Consider the following 22,107-nt stretch of genomic DNA (forward strand, 5'->3'; position numbering starts at 1 on the left):
AACCTTTTAAACCACTGATATACTCAAATATGCTGCTGTTAGGAATAGTAGCACAGCCAGGGTTAATGGTCACTTTGAGACGCTTTGACTTTGTATGTTTGTATCTTAAAGATACAGCACAAAGAAACAACTAGACCAACAATAAAAATATTTATAGCTACTATAAAAAAGCAGCTGTAAAATTCCATTCGACTACATTTTAGCTTAAATAATTACAACTGTGCGTAATTGGTTGCAAATGCAGCTTTAAATTAACTCGAGACTCTTTATTTTAGATTTTTCTGAGTCTGAGATTTTATTTGAACCCGATGCACAGTTTCATCTCATACGGGACTGTTTTAATTTTGTTTTCCCATTTTTAATTTTCTTCTACTCAGCTGCAGTAAAATGCTGCTAATGAATATTTGTCCAGAAACGCATCTAGAAAATAAGTTGTTGCTAGTTTGCCATCAAAACTTTATGAGGTAATAAATATTATCAGGATTTGTTCTCAGTTTTCTCTGCTTTCCCCAAAGCAGCAAAAGAAAAAAGAATGAACGCAGCTTTAATTGAAAGCGGTTTTATTCATTTTTGTGCAATTTGTGCATTGTTAGGAGTATTCTTTTTACTGTATATATTATTTGTAAATAACTGAATGTGCATGAAACTAAGGACACTCTTTGGACCTTGTTGTTTAATGTAACTTCTTAATTTTCTGATAACATTCATAAATGGAAATAGTGTTCACTCAAAAGCAACCCCTGTGTTGTGTGATGTTGTAAAAACATCCGGTTTAAATAAAATAAATGACTGATATTGTTACCATTCTCTACCATTTTATGTTATTTAATGTCATGAACTTGACTTACTTTGTCTTGCTGTGCGGAAACATTTGGGATATAATAAACACACATCTGACACAAATATATAACAAAGGTCTAGTTGTTTTTAGACATTAATGTGAATATGTTGCATATTAAACTTTAAATACTTGTAGTGGCACAAATGTTTTTGACAAAAAAACGTTTTCATATTGGTGCATATCAGAAAAAGGTACACTCCGATTGTACTGACTTACTCTTATATTGGTCGGGCTTTATTAGTGATTATTAAATAAGACCTTGGAGGAATCAGTATATGCATGGAAGTCTGGAAAAAAGGGATCACTGGGTGCCCAAAACCAAACGTTAACCCTCTGAAACCTATAACAGGTTTGTCCGTCCTGTCAAATAATTTCTTCACAGGACCAAATTAAATTTGAGATTGTATTTGCCTACTTTAACTATTGTTTAACTAGTGTTTGGGGTGGGGGAACAAATAAAGGGATTATCAAGCCTGAAGGGAAACACACATGGTTGTTACATATTCATGTGAGCCTGCAAACATCTTGAAATGTTTCGACCAGAGTCCCCTTGAGCCACAAGTCGACTTAAATACTCAGGATTGTTGTTTACCGACAGTCCTGCTGTTCCCTTTGCATTACAGTACAGTTGTCAAGGGTGGGTTGTTGATGCGATTTTGACCCCGCCCCTGAATTTCTGATTGGTTTGGCTGTCATATCGTCACTCCAGCTCTCTACCCCACTGGCCAATGCGCACAAAGCCCTTTCTGTACCCTCTCTCTACTGTATTTAGATACGTGCCTTTGTGCACCATTACGAAGCGACCCCAATGGCCTCGTAGCAACCCTCTAATTTAGCTTTTTTTACTGGAGCAGGGCAGCCCTGTTCACACACACAGAGCTCGTCTCGAAATGCGTCCGGGACTTGCGGGTATAGCGGCGGAGATGCTGAGCGGGGCCACCTGCATGGCCAGGCCGAGGCTCTGCAGCCTCTTGCTGTCCCCCCTCACCAAAACACTGCCGCCGATGTCAAGCTCGGGGAGCCACAGATTTCGGTCCACGTCCTCGATGCAGGGATTTTCAGAGCTAGCCAGAGAGCGGTCGAAGACTGTCACGTCGTTTTACAACCAGTCCGCTATTGACGTTTCCGCAGAAAAGGTAAGAATGTGTCTTTCTGCTGGTGAACCCCTCTGGAACAGCCTGCTACTGTAGCAACGAGGGCGTTAAGCTAGCTGTAGCTTGATAGCTGTTAGCAAGCCTTGTGCTGCGTTCACGGCAACGGAAAAGGCAGTAAATTCAGGTGTCTCCTCTTTGGATGACCGATCCACGATCACATTTAATATAACCTAGCACTCAAATGTGATTACTACTTCGGAGTCGGGATAAGGGATGAAACTTTGCTGAGTTCTTCAACTTGGAGAAAGCTGTCACCAAAAGGGAAAACCGCAAAGTCCTTATTTTTTAAAGAAAGATATAACGTTTGTCAAATGAATACACAAGTAGCTCCTTTTTTATTTTTAAAGACATGAAAGTGTTAAGTATAATAAATATGTGTATGATACACCAAAGTCGCCATTTAAGTCCATTCCTTTACTTGTAAACGCTATTTGACTGACTTTCCCCTGATGCCCTGAATGCAGCATCACGGTTTTTCATCGCAACATTATGTTCAGCTAGAACAAAGTAAAACCATCATGTGGCTGATCCTCTCTGCCCCTATTTCTATTGGCACTGAAATTGTTAATATAACAAACTATTTTAATTTTTAATAAAAGTTCACCGCTGTCATTTGACCTGTATCAATTGAAAAAAATAGAGAGATGATTGTGTGGACGTTGACCCAATTAATGTGAACTTGAGCTGTGAGCTTATGATATAGCTGCTTTTAATGAAACGTCAGTTCGAGCTGTGTGTAACTAAAGCTATGTTTGCCATATTTTTCCACCTGTTAAGAAGTGTAAAACAAACACTTAACAATATTATGATGAGCCAGAAATAATACAAATCGTCCGGCATATCTATTATAGTCATGGATATATGTTAACATAGATGGCTCCTTTCCCATAACTGTAAACTAGTTGAAGGTCTACAGCACACTCTTTCCTCCCTTAGTCAAACTTTCCTTCCTGTTTTCAAAGAGATCTTATTCCTGTTTGTCATTTTCTTACAAACTGTCACAATGGTTTTCTTTTTTAGTCAGAGGAATCAAAGTCACACTGAAATGAGGAAGGAATTTGCAGCCTCCTGTTAACTGAATTAAAACACCACCCTACAACAAATAAGCAATGTAGTCATACAGCTGAATGTGCAGAAATGACCCAGTGATGCCAGGAAGTCATACACTTTGTTCCGTGCAGACAGAGGTACCGCAGAGTGTTACTGCACGTAGCCACTGATCTGCAAGCCTCCAAATCTGGCAGTGTTTTGTCTTGTGACTTAGTCACACATTCATCTTGTGCAGTAGTTCCCAACATGGGGCTTGGGGAGGAGGGAGGTCACAAAATGATTTTTAGGGCTAAAAAGGAAAAAACAATATTGCTGTGACCTTGATGTGGATGATAATGGACTTGTGAGAGTGATTCCTTATGACCTTTTCTCTACAGAGCCACGGTCAGGGCATATTTTCCACTCGTACATTGTGCACTTGTACATTCCAGTTCTGCACAGAAGCAAAGCTCTCCTCTCTGCACTTGAGCAAACCCTGTCATAGCAGAGAAAACACAGCTTCAGCTCTTAAAGTTAACAGCTGTTTAATTCAGCTGAGACATTTAGGTCAAATTTGCTTCTGGTATTAACTTGAGGATCAGTTCCTATGCAAGGATACGATCCAATCACAATGTATTCTGCGTGGATTTACACCTTTCATTACCAAGTGTGAAGGCAGTTGCATAAACAGGGCCTTAGCAAGCATTGACAATAACCATTGCTAGCATAGCTTACCTAATTAGGACCTGCCATTACTGATTAAATTGGATGCAGCTATATTTCCAGCTTTCTCCACAAGCAGGTTTAATGAATACCAACCACTGCATATTGTTAACACTTTGCACATTTTATTTCAAAGGCTTTTTACACTATAGCATATCTAACCTCATGGAAAAGGGTTTTGTAATGTTAATAATACGCTGGGTAATGGGTGCAACAATGTACTGCACAGTGATTGACTACCTGCTGTGTGGACACAGGTCACATGTTTCTCACGAGTATTAGTGACTTTCTGTGGCTGAGCCTGGTTAAATCCCTGCACACCAAACTAATCTAGTCCTACCCGTTTATTCATATTCCTTTCAAGACAATAATTATAGTAGAGATTTGAAGTATCTGACAATAATACATTGGCTTTAAGTGCATGATAAGATAATATTATTTTTGATATAAAACTCTTAGAATTTTCTAAAGCACGGTGATGAAGATGCACAATATTTACAAATGGGATATTTTATAGTTGAAAATAAATCAATGCAATGGTGAAACGGTTTCTGAATGACCTCGAACATACAGATGCATCTTTGAGCTCATATTAGCCGATTTAATCAGTTGGGCTGCCACTTTAGGTTTTAGATAACAGGACCTAAATGTGAATATGAAAGTGACTGAACGTGTTGTGTCTCCAGGCCTCAGTGCGACTGACCTTAGCAACCCTGCTGTATTCTGGGAAGTCTCCTGATGGACACCACATCTTGGTAAATATTTCAGCCACACTGAAAGATCTGCCACGTGTATGTTTAAAGAGAAGCTCTGATCTCTGTGACTCTTCGTCGCCTGCTTTCCGCTAACATCTGTGCGTTTGTACGTGTGATTTCAGAGCAGTGCCAAGTACCTACACAAGGAGCTGCCTGTACGAATCGCCCATCGCATCAAGGGCTTCCGTAGTTTGCCCTTCATCATTGGTTGCAACCCGACCATCCTGCAAGTGGTAAGATCACAATTCTCACTCTAACACACTCAGCACTGCTTCTGTCTACTGAATGGAAATACACATAAAGCGTCAGGGAGGGGGCGTCTGCGCGGCTGTGGGATCTATATTAAGAAAATGACAACTGGGACGGAGCAGCGGAGAATCGTGGCTGAACTCTGAATGAAACGTGCTTGACATTGTTCCAAATGGGAAGGGCGGGCGTGGCAGAGGACATGGAACAGGTTGGCAAACCATCTCAGAACTTATTGGCTATTGGGCAATGATGGTTTTGACTCTGGTAGTGATGGTAATTATTTCTGTACCTCTGTTGTAGCCTGCAGATATCAGAACCACTGACATATATCCTGGCCAGGGCTCCCTCTTATGTGTGCTGGTCCTTGTTAAATGTCCCACAAGCAACTTCAGATGCAAGAATGGGGTTTAAATTAAGAGAGGACGTCTAAGCCGAATTGTTTTCTGCAGTCCTGATAAGATATAAATGCCATAACAGTAGTAGCACATGCAGCTAGCTGTCTGAAAGCTCTTGCATAGATAAGACGTACTTGATATTTATTGGCCTGTGTTTTAATTATCCATATAGACGTCCTTTAATTGAATTTCCTTGAACTACACACGAGCATCTCTTTGGAATAATCTATAAAACACATCTGGAAATGTGCCTGAATAGTGAGGTTTCATACCAGTTCATATATTTATTTGTAAAGCATCAGTAGTTCTCTGTAAATTGTAAATTTCTCTAAGTTTAGAAACCTCTAAGTTGCTTGCTTTTATCTGTTTTTAATGCTATGACATTAAAGGCAGTCATTGTTCTGCTTCCGACCTCTCCTGCGCACTGTTCAAACTTTTAAAGGAGTCTTATTTTCTTTTTATTCTTTCGTGCAACATAAAGTTATTAAAATTAAGAGCTGAAGAACTCCAGCAGCAGTATACAGATAAACTTTATAATCCCTTCGTCAAAGGCAGGAGCTAAAATGAACTCCATAAACTTGTTCAGCGTTGATCTCTGCAGACGTTTTCCCTCCTCCGTGCACTCTGTATGTATTTGAACTGGTGCCAGACATTCTTGCTGCGCTTATACAATTCAGTAATGCATGTGGCCTGGCAGCAGATGTAACCTACAGTGTTCAGTATGTAGGTCAATGTGACATGACCCATTAACGACAATCAAAGCTGTTCAAATGAGCGGGACACATTAGAGTGGGTATTGCACGGCTTAGTCAGTTTAAAGTATTTTATTTACTTAAAAACAAAGTAACTGCCTGTTGGTGTTTTTCTTTTTTACTTACATTAGAGGTTTACCTGAGAGTCATTGTAAAGGACGCACAAAAACAGATTTTTGTTCACAATGTGTCACTTGCAAGAACTCCTCATATGAGCACATTTGTTCTTGAATGTCATAAAAGCGATTATAGAGAATTTTTATACAACTTTTGAACTGGTGATACTTTTGAACACTTTAAACCCTTTTCTTTGGCATTGTTTCTTCAGAGGAAGGTCACACATATATATATATATATATATATATATAGCTTTTTACACTGCCAGTTGAAGGCGGGATTATTACGCCTTGTCTTCTATGTAAAATGCAATGAGGCAGAATGGTGGGGCGAAGTTGTTTCACGTCGGAGCCAACATCGGAGGTAGTAACAGAGGCTTTACAGAGGCGAGACGGTGTCAGTGTAAACTGCGGAGCCGGCAGGACAACTCAGCACCATGTCAATCAATCAATCATAACCAGAGTTATCTCAAGACACTTTACAAAAAGAGCAGATCTAGACCGACTCTTTGTCATGTTATTTAAAGAGAGGCCCAACATGAATCACCGTGAGTAGCACTTAGCAATATTAACAGGCAGAAACCTCGAGCAGAACCAGACTCATGTTGAACAGACATCTGCCTCGACTGGACGGGCCGAAAATGGGACAGAAGGAGATGCAGGATAGAGACAGGCAGAGAGAGCAACAACAACATATGTTCTTGTTACCACAACAACATATGTCCTTGTTACATGAACAACAACAGACACATACTTATGGTTACAATGCCAATAATGGTGGTACACTAGAAGATTAGCGTGAGAAGCAGAGTAATGATAAAGGCTGAGGTAATCGTAATTGTAACAGTTGAAGTCAACAGGTCTAGCAGCAACAATAATGATACTATGGGGAAGGCTGATGTTAGTAGTTGTTGCAGTCGAGCAGGTCCACAGCAGCAGGTGGTCTGCAGCAATGATCTCCAGGAACCTACAAGACAAGGGAGCACGAGAACTCCCGGGAAGATATGTGGTCAGTGATGTTAATGGGACCAGAAGATACAGAGTTAATGAGCTGCATTAATATGACATATATATAGAGAGAGAGAGAGAGAGAGGCAGAGAGACAGATAATGTATGTGAAGCTCGCCCTATTTGTTAACACCTCGCACATGTTTTGACACACACTGGGGCGGCTTTACGCTGGGCGTTACTCGGTCCGATGTGAAATGGCAAAGGCGGCATGAGAGCGGACCTTCGTCACAGCGCTGTGGCGGAATTGCAATGTAAAAATGGTTAAGAAAACTGTTTTGGTGAAGTGTGTGGAAACATCCAGAGCAACCGGTGCTCAAGCTTCCTGGAAAGACACATTGCTGTTTAGATTTTTTGAATGCCATTATGGACAAACAAAATTCCTTCTCCGTTTGAAGGTGAACCCTGAACACTGTGGTCACGGCTTGCACAAACAGTTAAAGCATTGGTATCACAGACTGGAACAACATGTCTCATGTTTTTTTATAATTTGAGTGGGCGTTTCTCTTCAGGGCCTACATGTGGGAACAAGCGTCCCCCCTCCTCTCTCTCCCTCTACTTTTCCCTGTATAACAGATTCGCCCCCTGTGCATGTCTCATTGCGGACGAACTTTCACCTAGATTCCTTCCTTTCTTGTTCCTCTGTGCCGATTACATAAAGTGGAGCTCTTTTTGTATGCCACCAGTTGTAATGTAGGTCAGGATGTCTTTACTCGATCTATCGGCTCTTCTGTCAAAGAGAAAAACAATGGCAGCAGCTGGTTTTGAGTTTCAAGTCGTTTCAGCATAATTGAACAGAGGAACAAAGTGAATTGTTTTGGAGCGAAGTTTGTTGACAACACTTAGATTTCATCATATAATCCTCAAGTGGTCCTTTTATAATGTGTCCCATAGAGAGTCATTCTAACTGCAGCCTCAACCTCTCTTGTCCTGTCTTACAGCACGAGTTGTACATCAGAGCCTACCATATGCTCAGCGACTTTCCCCTGGTGAGTATCACATGCACATTGCAACACACACGCACACACACACACACACACACACACAGGAAACAGACAAAAACACAGGGTCATAAGTTCAAGTTCTCCATTTGACAGGCGGGGCCTTACTTATGACTGTCAACAGGAAGTGGGAACATTGGCTGTCAAGGCTTTTGATTGGCTGACACCTAGCAGCTCCTGGATTGGTGGAGCTGCTCAGAACTTAACCTCTAACTGATTGTTTTTATACACCAAGTTATTACTAAATATAAAAAGTAAAAAGCCCAAACTGAAGCCTTCAAATTCCTAGTTTGGTCCAAATTTAACCCAAAGCCCTCCAACGGTAGCTGATTTCCTGCAGGGGAGAAGATTCACACCCTAATTTGACAACCTAGAACAACCATATGTTTTGTGTTTTTACTTTTTATAACAAAAATTATCTTTTTATTCTTAATTATGTAGTTTAAAATTGCAGAAATACAAGTATCCCCAGAAGCGCGTCTGTAAAAAATGAATGCTTTCCCATTAAATGTCTTTTTGATATCTCATTGCGAGAGATATACTCTTCAAACATTCCTGCTGTGTGGTCTATTACGGAAGGCCTAAGCCGACATGCATCCATACTTTTTATTTACCTTTTATTTTCCCGTGATGAAGACTGACTTGTTGTGGACAAGTTGTGTGTTGCTGGTTGTTTATTTATCTTGAGATAACAACGCTGCACCACCGTAACGTCACATGACCATAACTCGTATTTCCAGAGTTGCAAAAGCACAAAACAAACATAGAAACGGGTCCAGTGACCAGAATCAGTGACCAGCCTGTTGTTCTGTTTTCTAGATTGACAGCAAATGATCCTGTTATCACGAGAAAACCAGCTTTGATATCTCGAGATAACAAGACAAGTCTCTCCAGAAAACAACTGGAAATTACTCGTTATTACGAGTAAACGGCGTAAATAAAATGTATGGATGCATGTCCGCTTAGGGCTTCCGTAGTTTAGACATTAGTAGTTTCTATAAAACTGCCCCAACATGCTTTACTGCTATACAAATGTCAGATGTTTTTATAGATGCTGAAAGAAATAAGATGTTAGGAATGATTTTGAATCGCCTTTTACTATTTTCTTTGTCTAACGTCTGTGTAACGTTGCCTTCTACGCTCAAGTAATAAGGGAAATAGAAAAAACGATATTTTAATGAACTCGATTAAGATTGTTTCTAACCTTAACTGCAAAACAGGATCCATGTTTTCATTCAGATAAGGTGCATATTAGTAGGAATAAGAAACAATGCTAGACAAGTTGACGAGCTTCATGTCTGTGTTAGTTCTGTGTAGCTGCAAAATACAGCTCTTAAAAATTAAGAGACCCCTGCAAAAATATGTGGCTCTTCTACTTATCGGTTTGTGCTTGTGCAAAATGAACTTTTGTTTTCTCCCAACTTCCAAATCAAATATTCTCATTCAGGTCTTTAATCTGCAGAAAACGACAACTGGTTAAGAAAACAAGAAGATGCAAAACGGATGTTTTTCAGAGCTCGAATAATGCAGAGAATGTTTTAACTCAGGCAGAGTTTAGCATGCATGTTGGCATGCTCTCCACCAGTCTGTCACAGCTGTTGGGTGATGTTAGGCCTTGTTGTTGATGTTCTTGACCACATTCAGGAGGTTGTCAGCGGGGTTCACATCTGGACTGGGCTGGCCGTGACATGTAGAGACAGATGCTTAATTTGGGAACATTTGCAGTGGCCTCTTAATTTTTTCCAGAGCTGTATAACTTTTATTGTGCTGCTCAGATGCCAAACGTGCTGTTGCAAAACATAATTAAGGATGGAATGAGGAAAAAAGGCTCAGAGCTGCATGTGGGTCAGTGCTCTGAGGTGATGTCTTGGTTGATGCTGACGAGGCAGAATTATCCCTGACTGCTTACTGAACTCTTTTGTCCTCTTGACAAATTCTTGGCAAGAAAGTGAAATGTGTCAACACGGCCCGTGGCGGTACGTGCACGACTGCAGGTTAGCAAGTTATGACGAACGTGAACGTGTTAGCTGTTCTGCACTGTAGATATTCAGGCGTGCATTTCTTTAGAATTAAGCACAGATCAGTTTGATCTAAAAAGTGATTCAGCTTTTCTAACTGTGAAGAAGAGGAAAAGTGCGCTTGCAAAAGAATGAAAGGATCCACTACAGTCGCCTTTATGAGAAACAGTAAAAACACCTGCAATAGTTGAATATTAATAGTTGTGGGGTGTTTTTTGGTTATCAGAGGTCATTAGATCTGTGATTTACCTGACGCGCACAATCCTGCGTCATTTACTCGCACCCTGCAACACATGCTTGGCTGATTGCTTGGTCGATAGGTCAGAAAAGAAGCAGATTTCTGTCTGAAGTGGTAGTAGTCATATAAACCTAAAAGTAAACAAAAGACCTGTCTCTAAAAAAGGGCTTTTTAGACGTCAAAGCTTACAGGTTTTATAAAACGTGTTCCTCTGTATTTACAGATCAAGGATCAGGACGTGGAGGCTCGATTCTGCAAACTGGTGCAGCAGCTGCTGGACGACCACAAGGACGTGGTCACCATGCTGGCCCAGGGCTTCAGGGAGTGTCGCAGACACATGCAGGTAAGAGTTAGAACTCTATCACAACACTGAATGTTACTGCAGGATGGGCCTGACATTGCAAATGATTTTCCTCTTATAATGTTTCTATCATTACGTAATAGTAATAGTATTTTATTTAGTATGTTTCATTGCTTTCATCAGGGTAATCTAAAGTATTTCAGCTGCTCGAAAGATCCTGTTAAGGGTCCAAATTGTGTCAGTAGTATAATGTATGGTATTGGTTCAATTATAAGACTTTAACTCTTAAAAAATGGGGTCTTATATTCAGGGTTCAGACTTTTAAATGCCAATATACATTCGACAGTAGACGGCGACACTTATCTGTAAAGCGAGTGTACTCCTCATGACTGAGGCCAGCCTTCACTCACAGCTACAGAGCCAGAGGGATGAAAGACCCGGTGATCATCTGGAACAAAACTGCTCAAAAGTCGGCCGAGTTAACCAACAACTGAGGCGGAGTTACGATGCCAATTTTAAGATAATGGTTATCAATGTGGCAGAGTCATTAAACAACTGTCAAGCAGCCAAAAAGTACGGTGTCACAGAGGGTAATGTCCGAAGACGGCGAGCCCAAAAAGATGGTCTTAAAAATGCTAGCAGCTAACAGATGCTACCGTGGTCCTCAAAGCGGACAATTTTCAGTTTTCTTTGTAGAAACAAATATGGTCTTGAAGAGGGGGGTCGTCTTTGGGTCGTGTTATATTCGGACCAAAATGGTATTTAATTTTGGTGCCACTGTTGGAGCTGTTTGGAGGCTTTTTAAGAGGGCAGAAAGAATTTTATTTTTTCCTCCCATCGCAGGACGAGGCAGTCCTCCGCAGCTTCCTGGACACAACGCTGTGCTCTCGTCTGGGGATCCGAATGTTGGCCACGCACCACCTCGCCCTTCATGAAGACAACGTACGTCTGAGTGTTTCCTATTGTTTTGAAACCTGCGGCTTGTGTTCGCATGCAGCAGGAAATGTGTGAAGCCTAGAGCTTGGATTGTTTGCTGTGAGCTAGTCTGCATTGTCACATTTCTTAGTCAAATAGTTTAGATGGCTGAGGTGATTCAGCGGGGCTAAATGCCTTCTTGATCAGAGATTTTTCTCTTCTGGACTTTCCCACCTTGTCAAGAGCCTGGGCTATGTTTGTGTTAGCAGTTTAAAGAGTAGTTTCATGTGTTTTCTTTCTATCATATGAGTAAAGGTTTAATAATTTCTGTTCTTGTTTCAGGCTGATTTTGTCGGGATCATTTGCAGACGTCTGTCCCCTAAAAAAATCATAGAGAAGTGGGTGGACTTTGCCAGGTGAGTGTTTTATCACACAGCTTTGTTTGTTTATCACCTTTTAGATGACTTCAGCGTCTGTGTGAGCGCTCTGTTGACAGAGAGGTCAGAGGTCAGCTGATAAACACACTTTTTTCAGCTCCTGGAGCTGTGAACGAGATATGAGCAATCATTCCTGTTTGCTTTCTGTATCTTATCACGTGACCTCTATGACCCTTAATGAGTCATACGTTTACAGAGAGTTCATACAGTCGGCAGGAATATTCAATACATCTGTTGTTAATATTTTGTTACCATTACGGTTAGATTTGGTTCACACATTTTTGTTACACATTCACACACTACAAGTTCTCCTCATGTGTTCCTCACGTCCACCAGACGTCTGTGCGAGCACCAGTACGGTAACTCACCCAGAGTGAGGATCAATGGACACGTAGCGGCCCGTTTCCCCTTCATCCCTCTGCCTCTGGATTACATCCTGCCCGAGCTGCTCAAGAACGCCATGAGGTAATCTCACCGCTCGTACTGTACACACTGTTCATGAAGTCACTGTATTCGTCCCTTTTATGTTGCTTTATTCCTTTTCTAGCTGTTCCTGTGAAGAAAGATTTAAAGCTTGAAATCATTGCGCCAAAACGAAAAGTTCAACTTCTTTAAATGTCATTTTTTATTTTGTAAACTTTTCTTTAGTTTTCATCGCCAGGGCTCATTATGATTGATTTTTTTGTACATACTTGGGAAAGAACAATCTGTTAATGTCAATGTTTGTGCTGGCAGCGCTCACAACCTCAATTTCAGAGCGCTTCTCACCGGCCCTTACTGTTGCCAGGTTACGAAAGATGTCTGGCGGCACTTCCTCTTCCCTCGGTAGTGACCGTTAAGTCTTTTTTTAAATTGCTCTGATGCTTAATTTTAACTTTTATCCAAGGACATTTTACGAAGAAAACATACAAATAAGTTAAAGTAATCGTGTCCTGGCATTAGCAGCAGCTCTAAACCTGGAAATTGTACCCTCGAAATAATTAGCTTCTCCGCCATTGTTGTTGACAAAGTTGATATCAGAAGTCACTCCCTTTCTTGATTTTGATTGGTCGATGAGAGAGACGTGACATTGACAAGCGCGGCTTTCAAATAAGAGTGCTGTGAGCGCAGCGACAATAACAGCTGACACTGAAAGGACGCTGAGCACTGAAAAAGCTGAACTGCACTGGTTTTGTTTAAAAAGCATTAAACTTGCAAAAACTAGGACTTATTTTTTTCCTTCACACTTCATCTTCCACGTGTAAATGAATAACTAAAACACAGTAAAAACATTTAAAGTTGAGCTGAAACAGCATTTCGAGAGTATCTATCTTCCATATCGTGACGTATTTCCGAGTGAAACAGGACGTGCAGGCGGGACATATCATTAGAGGGATTTGGTTTGATCGCTGAGAAGTGGGCGCAGACAGACGTTCTCCACAGCGCAGCAGCTAGCTAACTGACCGAACGTTTTTGGTGCTCTGCGGCTAAATGTTGCAGATTGATTGACAGGTGGATGTCATGATATTATTGGTTGAAAGTGGTTTGTACTAGCTTACGTAAGCACACGTGATATTTTGTTTTACAGGAAGAAAACAAGGTCAGATTTTGATATAAGAATATGAACAAATGGATTTTCTGTATTTGTTTTGGCCTATATTGTCAAAGAGATGCACAATATTACCGGGGATGTGATCTAAAAGGATTAAAATGACATTTTTCATTTCACCTCGACTTTAAAGTTAAATTTCTGAACGTTGCAGGTAAAAAAAACTATATCACCACACTTTAAAAAACATAAAACAATCCTTACTCAAAAGTGATTTAAGGTTTTGGGATAAGAAACATTTATAAGAGAGTCTAAGCTCTTCTTATACCATTCATATTTTAATATGTGCCAGATAAAATAATAATTAAATGGTTCATATTAGACAGCCACTTTGGAAACATAAGCTGAGATGAGCTCGTGAAGAACTGTTAATGGGATCAGACACATGAGTCATTAAATGATTGTCCCAACACGAAGGTAATCTTCCCGTGAGAGGCACTCCAGCTCTGTGATGTTAGTGCGCTGCCTCCCAATAACACAAAGTACGTCCAGTAAGGACTCGTTTAAGACTCTGCTTTGTTTAACTAATGCACAAATAAGTGCTAATAAGTGAGGCCTTGTTTGGTGAAATTCTGTCTTACAGAAGAGTTCACACAATCAAGTGTAGCTCAAGAATAAACACTTGGATATAGACACAGGTTTGTCAGATATAAAAACATTAGAACAGAACATAGGTAAAAAGACCTGTACAGTCAGACTCGAGGAAGTTTCTGTCAGCCTACTTGTATCTGTGATTTAATGTTAACCTCTGCATGCTCTGTTTTAGTCATCCTATCAGTGAGTTATTCTATTGATTTCTACTGTCTCAGTTTTCTGTTTACATGCTCCTTAATCATTGGTTTTGTTTCCTTCTGCTCTCGCTCCCTTACATCACTGAAAGAAAGACTCGACCTTTGACCTTTTCTGGGAACAAAAGTTAAATTTTAACTCCATTAGAAACATTGGAGTGATGACTCTACTAAACCTTTTTTCGGGATGAGAGCACAATTTGCACACTCATCATTTACTCCCCATTACCTCCGTCTGTTTGTCTCTTCAGGGCGACCATGGAAAGCCATCTGGACACCCCGTACAACGTGCCCGATGTGGTCGTCACCATCGCCAATAATGACATTGATTTCGTCATCAGGTGAGTGGCTAAATGTCTGACTGCAACATATTTAATGTAGTTCTGTAGGGGATCAAGTGTTGCTGACAAAGGATGAATCCAACACAGAGCTATTAATCATATCTTACAGAGAGTAGACGAAACTTCTTGTCTCAAGCATAACGTTCAGCTTTATGGGTTTTTAACAAGCTGCTGTGTATTTTAAAAGGGGAACATTTAAGCCGTAGAAAAGGACATTCAAGCCGTAAAGTTTGATGCGAGCATTAAAGACGACTTTGTTTTTCCTTTTAAGGATTTCAGACCGTGGCGGCGGCATCCCTCACAACATTGTAGACAAGGTGATGGACTACCACTACAGCACGGCCGAGGAGAGCGCGCAGGACCCCCGCATGAGCAACCTCTTCAACAACATTACCAACAGTGGAAACCAGTCCAGCCCCATGCATGGGTAAGAAGCTACATCTGCAGAATATCCTTGTTGATAATGTCACCTAACCTGCCTTGTTTGAACATGAAACTGCAGTGACTGTTAAAAAACCTGCCATGTGTTTACAGTCTGGTGAAAGTGACGCCTCCGTTGTGAGGGAATGAATCGCGTCTCTTTACTTACAGTTTACAAGCAGCATGGAGAGAAGTACAGCTGTTCTCTGCCTTTCAGTCAGAGTGTTCAAGCCTATATACAGTGTCAAAACCCCCCACCTCATCCCCAAATGGTACTCTAATCGTCGGGGGTCCTAACATAAATGTCATAAAATAAATTGCCCCCCCATATAACTTTTAAACAAGTTACCCCCCTTGATGATCCCCGGAAACTTCCCACACCATACAGGGAACAAGGGATCACTGTGTGGATCTGATGAGTATGAAAACGTTGCGATTCATCTGCTGCGGCCTTCACAGTCACCACATCTGAACCTTCCCGGACACCTGTGCGGGGATTTAAGTGCAAACTGCAAACGCTTAATGTGTACGGTACATCCCTCAGGTGGAGCTCGGAGACTTGGCTCAGGCCCCATTTATACCTTTAGGTGCCTGGATTAAACCCAGATGTGATGTAATGCCATTTGTTACACTTGGGTGTGTCTCTGTCAGTCATACTATAAATCGTATTGCATTTGTTTTCTCAGGTTACACGCAAATCAGCCCGGGGGTTTGGCTCACTTAGCTCGCTAGCTGAACACTTTGTGTCGTCTAACAAAAACACACTAAAGAAAAGGACGGGCTGCATGAGTGAAACAGAAGCTCTCACCCACACGTTTCAACAAGAGGTTGCACTTCAGAATAAATGCTTCTGCAGCAGGTTACATCATCTGTATGACCGCGTGCTGAAATCATTGTTTGCTTGTTTTCTCGTCGCTCAGTGTAATGTCCATTATCACAGGGGAGAGATCCAGTTAGTGGCTTCTGCTCACTTGTGTAGTTCGACTCAGTGAGAGCACCTGTTACATATTCAGCATCTGTCTTGTAGGGCTGCAACTAACGACTGTTTTGATCGTCGACTAATCAGATAATGAATTTCACAATGACGTAATGGCTCTTATTTAGCTCTCAGCTTTAAATGTAGTTGGAGGTTGCTTTCAGCATGTGCTGACTGACAGTAAAGACCAGACTTTGACTCTGGCTTAGATATAACAACTAGTCAGACTTCAGATAGACGTCTAAATTCATCCGCTTCACAAAGCTGTTTAGTTCTTGACTACCTGAAGCAGGACTATGATGCATTGAATTCTGGGTAAATTGAGACTTTTTTCAAAACAAACAAAAAAATGGCCGACCAGTTAACCGCATCTAACTGCTGAAGACCGTTTACCCCAGCTGAACATGTTTTTCTATTGGAGGAATTCAACTGTTATATAAAGGCAGTTTACTTGCAAAATTCAGCCAAGAGTGTAACAACAAAAAAACAGTAAACAGTGTTAATCCGACTGTCGAAAGCGCCATCAAAGACTTTCAAAAAACAGTATAAAAACATGGTACAAGAAAAAAGAAATGTTCACAAGAAGAAGTTGTTTCGTGCTACCGGTCAGCAGGCGTCACTGATTGTTACCATGGTAACATGCGTCTTAGAGCTGAGGGTAAGGTGTCTACTTTTTTGGGGAAACGGTCTAACTTGATGACTATGAGCAAAATTAAGATTGGCCTAAAACTGTAAACCAGTCTAAAACGTCTTTGTGAAACTGGCCCCTTTAAGTTCTTCATTCAAAAATATGTCTGTGAATAAACTGCTCTGCTGATTTGGCTTCACTGATACAAAAGATAAATATTAATATTGAGTTTTTGTCCGTTTCAAACCAAAGGACAGACAAGTCAAGTCAACTACATACACGTAATACAGCTGAATGAAACGTCTTCTCTCACAGACAAGGTGCTCAGAAAAAAAGTTCAAATAACAAGACAACAGACAAAACAACATGCTTAAGAGAAACGAACAAGACAGGAGGGATGGTGCGTTGTGTATGGTGATTAATATGAAATGTAGTTCTGGGAAAATGTATAAATACGGAATGTAGTATACATACGAAATGTCCCAGCAAGTAATTATTAACAATGACAAAGTGCTGATGGAAAAAATGCATCGCCGATGTGCTCCAGTGATAAGCAATGTCTGCTTTAGGCGATCCTTTTCTCTGCAGCGCTGAGGGTGAAACGCTCCCAGAGTTCTAGGACGCGATTGTGTTGCATCGGCCGCCGGCATTTTGCTGTTTTGATTACCTGTCGCTTCCCGGTCGCTGTTTTGCATGAACTCTCAGCAGATAGTAAGATTGTGAGATGGCTCACTCCTCAGCAACTCGGCTCCGAAAATGTCCGTGCACAGCTGAAAAACATGCGCGACGCCGTAACCAACTAATTATCAACAATTAAATTCATTGGCAACTCATTCTGTCTCAGGATTGTTGAGTTGAGTTGACTTTAATGGGGGTTTATAACATCCAGTCCATCCTATTAGCCTTGAAGAGGATTGGCAGTGACTCTAAGTGCCACCTGTATTTACCTGCAGGTGACATTTCACAGGTCATCTACATTTTGGTTCCTGTTTTATCCAACAACAAATCATTTTCAACCAAACGTGAATCAGTTTGCCGTGGATCACAGATAAAACCTGTCACCTGAACCCGTGCTGTCTGTGTGTTCTGCAGGTTTGGTTTCGGCTTGCCCACATCCAGGGCGTACGCCGAGTACCTGGGCGGCTCGCTGTCTGTGCAGTCTATGCAGGGCATCGGCACCGACGTCTACCTGCGTCTGCGCCACATCGACGGCAAAGGAGAGAGCTTCAGAGTGTGAAGCCTGTCATCCTTTTAGATCCCAACCCAGGAGGCAGGCCACGCAGGAGTACAGAGGGTTGGCTGGCATAGACTACAGGACTTTGTCCACAAAGTGATAACCTACACAGTATGTTGTCAGAGAGCTCCTAAACTCACCCACCCACTACTTGTTCTTTATTTCTTTTGCCTTAGACTGATTATAAGCTATGTTAGCTCTCAAGTTGATGATTTTGGTTGTTTTCCTTTGTGTTTTGTACCCTGTAGCATGTCGTCTTCAAATTTTAAGGGGTGTATGAACTTTTGAATGTTTAGGTTATCGGGACAAACTGTGCATGATTGATGGCATCGATGTTACTGTGGAAGGAAAGTCAAAAAAGAGCTTCGGTTTTACAGAAGCTCGCTCTGAAGTTACCTGTTACAAAGCCTCAAAAAACAGAGACACTCCAGCAACCCTGTCAAAACCTCCTCAAAAAGCAAGAAGCTGCTCACGTGTTCGACGATGATTAGATTAGACAAGAGGTAGAACGACTAGATCATTTCATACATTTTGTATCAGAGTTTTCAGTGTCCCCATATTAGCATGTTCTCTACACCTCACCCCCTGTCAATCCTCCAAACAAAGCCTTCTTTAAGTCCGGCTGCGGCTGATAAAAGCAGAAGAAAACTGCCAAAACACCAAAAGCTCATTAACAGATCCTGCGTGGTTCCTTTAGGAGAACACGCGCAGTAACGAACGTCTCTGTTCAGGCGTGTTTTTGTGGAGTTTTCAGGCAGGGAAGCCAACCGAGACGTTCAGTTGCCTTACTGTGTGACGCTAGTCCTTCATCTGCATGCTGGTTTTTATTCACCTTGTCTTCTTCTTTTGTTGCCTTCATCGGTCCACGCGGGCGCACACCGTGTCAGTCATTTTCATTCATTTGATGTCAGATGTTTTTGCACAATGAGTAGATTTCCCTGTTAATGATGTAAAGCTCAGCACTTGCACCGATCATAGCAGCTTTTCACTTTATTGTAACAACTTTCAGAGTAACAATATACCAGAGAAGTATTGTCTAACGTTGTCCTCTTGTCTCTGTTTTATCTCACTTTTAGTTTCTTTTGTAGGAAGTGTGTCACTTACATTTCATTTTGTTGCGTTTTTGAAGTTTTGTATAAAATAACATTTCAGGATGGGTCAACAACAGGTTTTCTGCACTGTTGAATTCAGAGGTTCAGATTGGCTGAGGATGCTCGTCATGTTTTAGGTCTTTTCTGCAGATTGCAAGTTTATTATTATTATGTCTCCTTCTTTCCTTTATTTAGTTCTCTAATGCTAAATGTATGTCTGACCAAACTAGATCAAACAACACATCACCCGACCACTTTCAGGTATTTGTGGTTGTAGAAATCCATCGTACAGATGCTACTAACGGCGCACACTCTCCTCACAGGCTTTCATGATGTTTCCCTCGGCTCAAGAGAAAAACTAATGCGTGGAAGTTTCTGTTTGAAGAGTTAAAAATATTTCAAGGCAGACTATCAAACCATACTTACTTCCACACCTTTAACAGTGTCGTTAATCTCTGCACAAAGTGGGTTTAGGTTGTTGTAGTCCGTTTTGTAAAGTTACTAATATTGTCAGATGCCACAGGGGGTTCAAATTCTGCCACACAACTCAGTGAACCCTCTTATTTGAGGCATACGTTTTCTTATTATAAGCCACATGTGCTGCACGGGCTTCCCACCCACAAACACTGCCATTTTGTTAAAACAAAAAGACCAAGCAAGGGATCCGCAAATGTACATATATTGGTTTTAAGCCTGTGATTTCAGAGTCGTGATTAGATTAGATTATTTAACAATATCTCTTGCTTGGTGCTGCACGGTGGTGCAGTGGTTAGCGCTGTCGCCTCGCAGCTAGAAGGTTTGAATCCTGGTTCAGACGTAGGGGGCCTTTCTGTGTGGAGTCTGCATGTTCTCCCCGTGCATGCGTGGGTTCCCTCTGGGTACTCCGGCTTCCTCCCACAGTCCGAAGACACGCTCGTTAGGTTCATTGGGGACTCTAAATTGTAAGCGTAGTGTGAGCGTGAAAGGTCGTCCGTCTCTGTGTGTCAGCCCTGTGATTGACTGGCAATCAGTCCAGGGTGTACCCTGCTGGGATAGGCTCCAGCTTCCCACGACCCTGACCAGGATAAGCGGTATAGATGATGGATGGATGGATCCAAGTAGGTTTCATTAAGTCAGTCCTCTTAACGGGAAGACATTTAAACAAAAACTGAAAAAATAATCAAGTTGCAATCTCAGAACAATAGACCAGAAATAATGAGCAAACCTCCGGCCAATCTGAGTTTCCTGTTGGAGTTATACGAGTCAGAACAGAGTCACGAGGTTTGGAACTTTGTCCCACCTTTTAATCACTGATGAACATTCCCCAGCGAGCATCAGTCGTCCAGCAGCAGCTCAACCTGAATGTTACACTCATCTGTTACACCTGTTTATTACATCAACTTAAACTGTTACCTTTTGAGCAAGACAAGCTTTGGGAATCCATGAAACAGAAGTTAATTTACAAAGCTTAATGTTTTGGTTCTGAGACTTAATGATTTCACTCTTCAGCTGAATCTAAACAGTTGTTGTCTACTTAAAGGAGACATTGGACCCTTTTTTGTTGAAAACATAATTAATAGATTATAAAGAGTTTTGTGTCTTACAAATTAAGGTGCGGTTTCATCTGGATTTGCACGCACAAACTAAATGTATCCACGAGTTTACACAAACATCTTTTATTACTTTGATTTAAGCTTGTGAGACGCTGTGAACCGGTTATTTAACTTGTAAGATATAAAAACAGATTAAATTAGTGTAAGGTTATATTTATTTGACATTTTATGAGTTATCAAAAATAACCCCAAGTGTATAATCCAGTTTCCAGAAAGACAAAAAGCGGCCTGTATTATCTGCACCTGTATATGAATTTATGTTTATTGCGACTTTGAAGGTCTTTGAAGATGTAGTGTATATGTAGCTTAGCATGTAGAGCAGGGGGATGGGGGGTTAACGCCACATAGCTGCGACATACTGTTAAAAAAATGTTAATTTGTGTTTTAGATTTTCCTTTATTCCAAAATGTCGCCGGTAAAATGTTCAACGTGGCCTGTGAAGTTTGGATTTGGCGGCCTGGCTGTGGCTTTCACAGTGCAGTCTGCCCCCTGCTGGGCTGAAAAGGAAAGTGCAGGCAGACTGAATAATAATGCTCTTGTGAGGGGAGATCAAATGCGTCATTGCAACTTTTGAATCAATGTACAAAATGTGAGTTTCTACATTTTGATTTCTGATTTTGTAAGATAGAAATGAGGCTCAACGACAACAAACGTTTCTACATCACCTCCAGTACAGGACGAATATTGGAGTCATGTTACTGACTGATAATGTGCTGCCATGGAGTGTTGTCTCCTCGACTGATACTAGTTTCTCCCTCATGTTTTCTGTTGTGTTCAGGACTCTGTAAACATTAAATTTTACTTGGTTGGAACTCTGAGACTCATCTCCATTCTTCAACTTTGAGAGTTGTAGCGTGCAGTATTTCCTTCTTGTGTGTTTCTTGTCAGGAAGGTGAAGCCACTGTTGTCACAAGTTATGTGTCTGTTTGTAGGAAGAGTCTGTAAATATTTGAGTGTTTACATGATGCTGTCTTTTAGGGAAAATAATTTCCGCTTACATTCATGCTCCAGGCTGCACGGTGGTTCAGTGATGAGCGCTGTCGCTTCACAGAATGTTCCTGGTTCGAACGTAGGGGACTTTTCTGTGTGGAGTTTGCATGTTCTCCCTGTGAATGCTCGTTTGGTTCATTGGTGACTCTAAAATTGCCCGTAGGTGTGAATGTGAGCGTGAAAGGTTGTCTGTCAGCCCTGTGATTGACTGGCGATCAGTCCAGGTGTAACCCCGCCTCTCGCCCAATGACAGCTGGGATAGGCTCCAGCCCCCATGCGACCCTGAACAGAATAAGCGGTAATAATAATGGATGGATGGTTAGTCCAAGTAGGTTTCATGAAGACTTTCCTCTCGACGGGAAGACAAAAACATAATTTAATAAATTGCCTTCGGGTAATCCGGCTTCCTCCCACAGTCCAAAGACATCAGGTATCAGGTTATAACACATCGGTCTTTATCGGCAGTATTTGATACCCTTTTTTTTCTGTTTTTATTTAAAGGTCCCCATACATGTTTTTTGTTCTCA

General features: G+C 41.3%; 1 protein-coding gene across 1 annotated transcript; it reads left to right on the forward strand.

Annotated features, from left to right (window-relative positions):
• Positions 1 to 1,638: 1,638 nt before the first annotated feature.
• On the forward strand, positions 1,639 to 21,402 carry bckdk (branched chain ketoacid dehydrogenase kinase). Its single transcript, XM_069675920.1, has 11 exons — positions 1,639 to 1,977; positions 4,434 to 4,502; positions 4,625 to 4,735; positions 7,964 to 8,011; positions 10,503 to 10,622; positions 11,424 to 11,522; positions 11,838 to 11,911; positions 12,269 to 12,397; positions 14,560 to 14,649; positions 14,921 to 15,076; positions 17,766 to 21,402. Exons 1-11 carry the CDS (start codon positions 1,732 to 1,734, stop codon positions 17,908 to 17,910), a joined length of 1,287 nt encoding a protein of 428 aa, XP_069532021.1. The 5' UTR covers positions 1,639 to 1,731; the 3' UTR covers positions 17,911 to 21,402.
• Positions 21,403 to 22,107: the final 705 nt, after the last annotated feature.

The sequence above is a fragment of the Semicossyphus pulcher genome, unplaced genomic scaffold (assembly GCF_022749685.1).
Source record: "Semicossyphus pulcher isolate SPU_LCO1_2020_fin unplaced genomic scaffold, fSemPul1.0.p SCAF_10, whole genome shotgun sequence".
Classification (NCBI taxonomy): Eukaryota; Metazoa; Chordata; class Actinopteri; order Labriformes; family Labridae; genus Semicossyphus; species Semicossyphus pulcher.

What these genes read in the sequence shown, in the direction of transcription:
- bckdk (XM_069675920.1), top strand. Translation starts at nt 1,732, where the DNA reads ATGCGTCCGGGACTTGCGGGTATAGCGGCGGAGATGCTGAGCGGGGCC. An exon ending in CTGATGGACACCACATCTTG is followed by an intron (nt 4,503 to 4,624) that starts GTAAATATTTCA and finishes GTGTGATTTCAG; the next exon opens with AGCAGTGCCAAGTACCTACA. An exon ending in CAGTCCAGCCCCATGCATGG is followed by an intron (nt 15,077 to 17,765) that starts GTAAGAAGCTAC and finishes TGTGTTCTGCAG; the next exon opens with GTTTGGTTTCGGCTTGCCCA.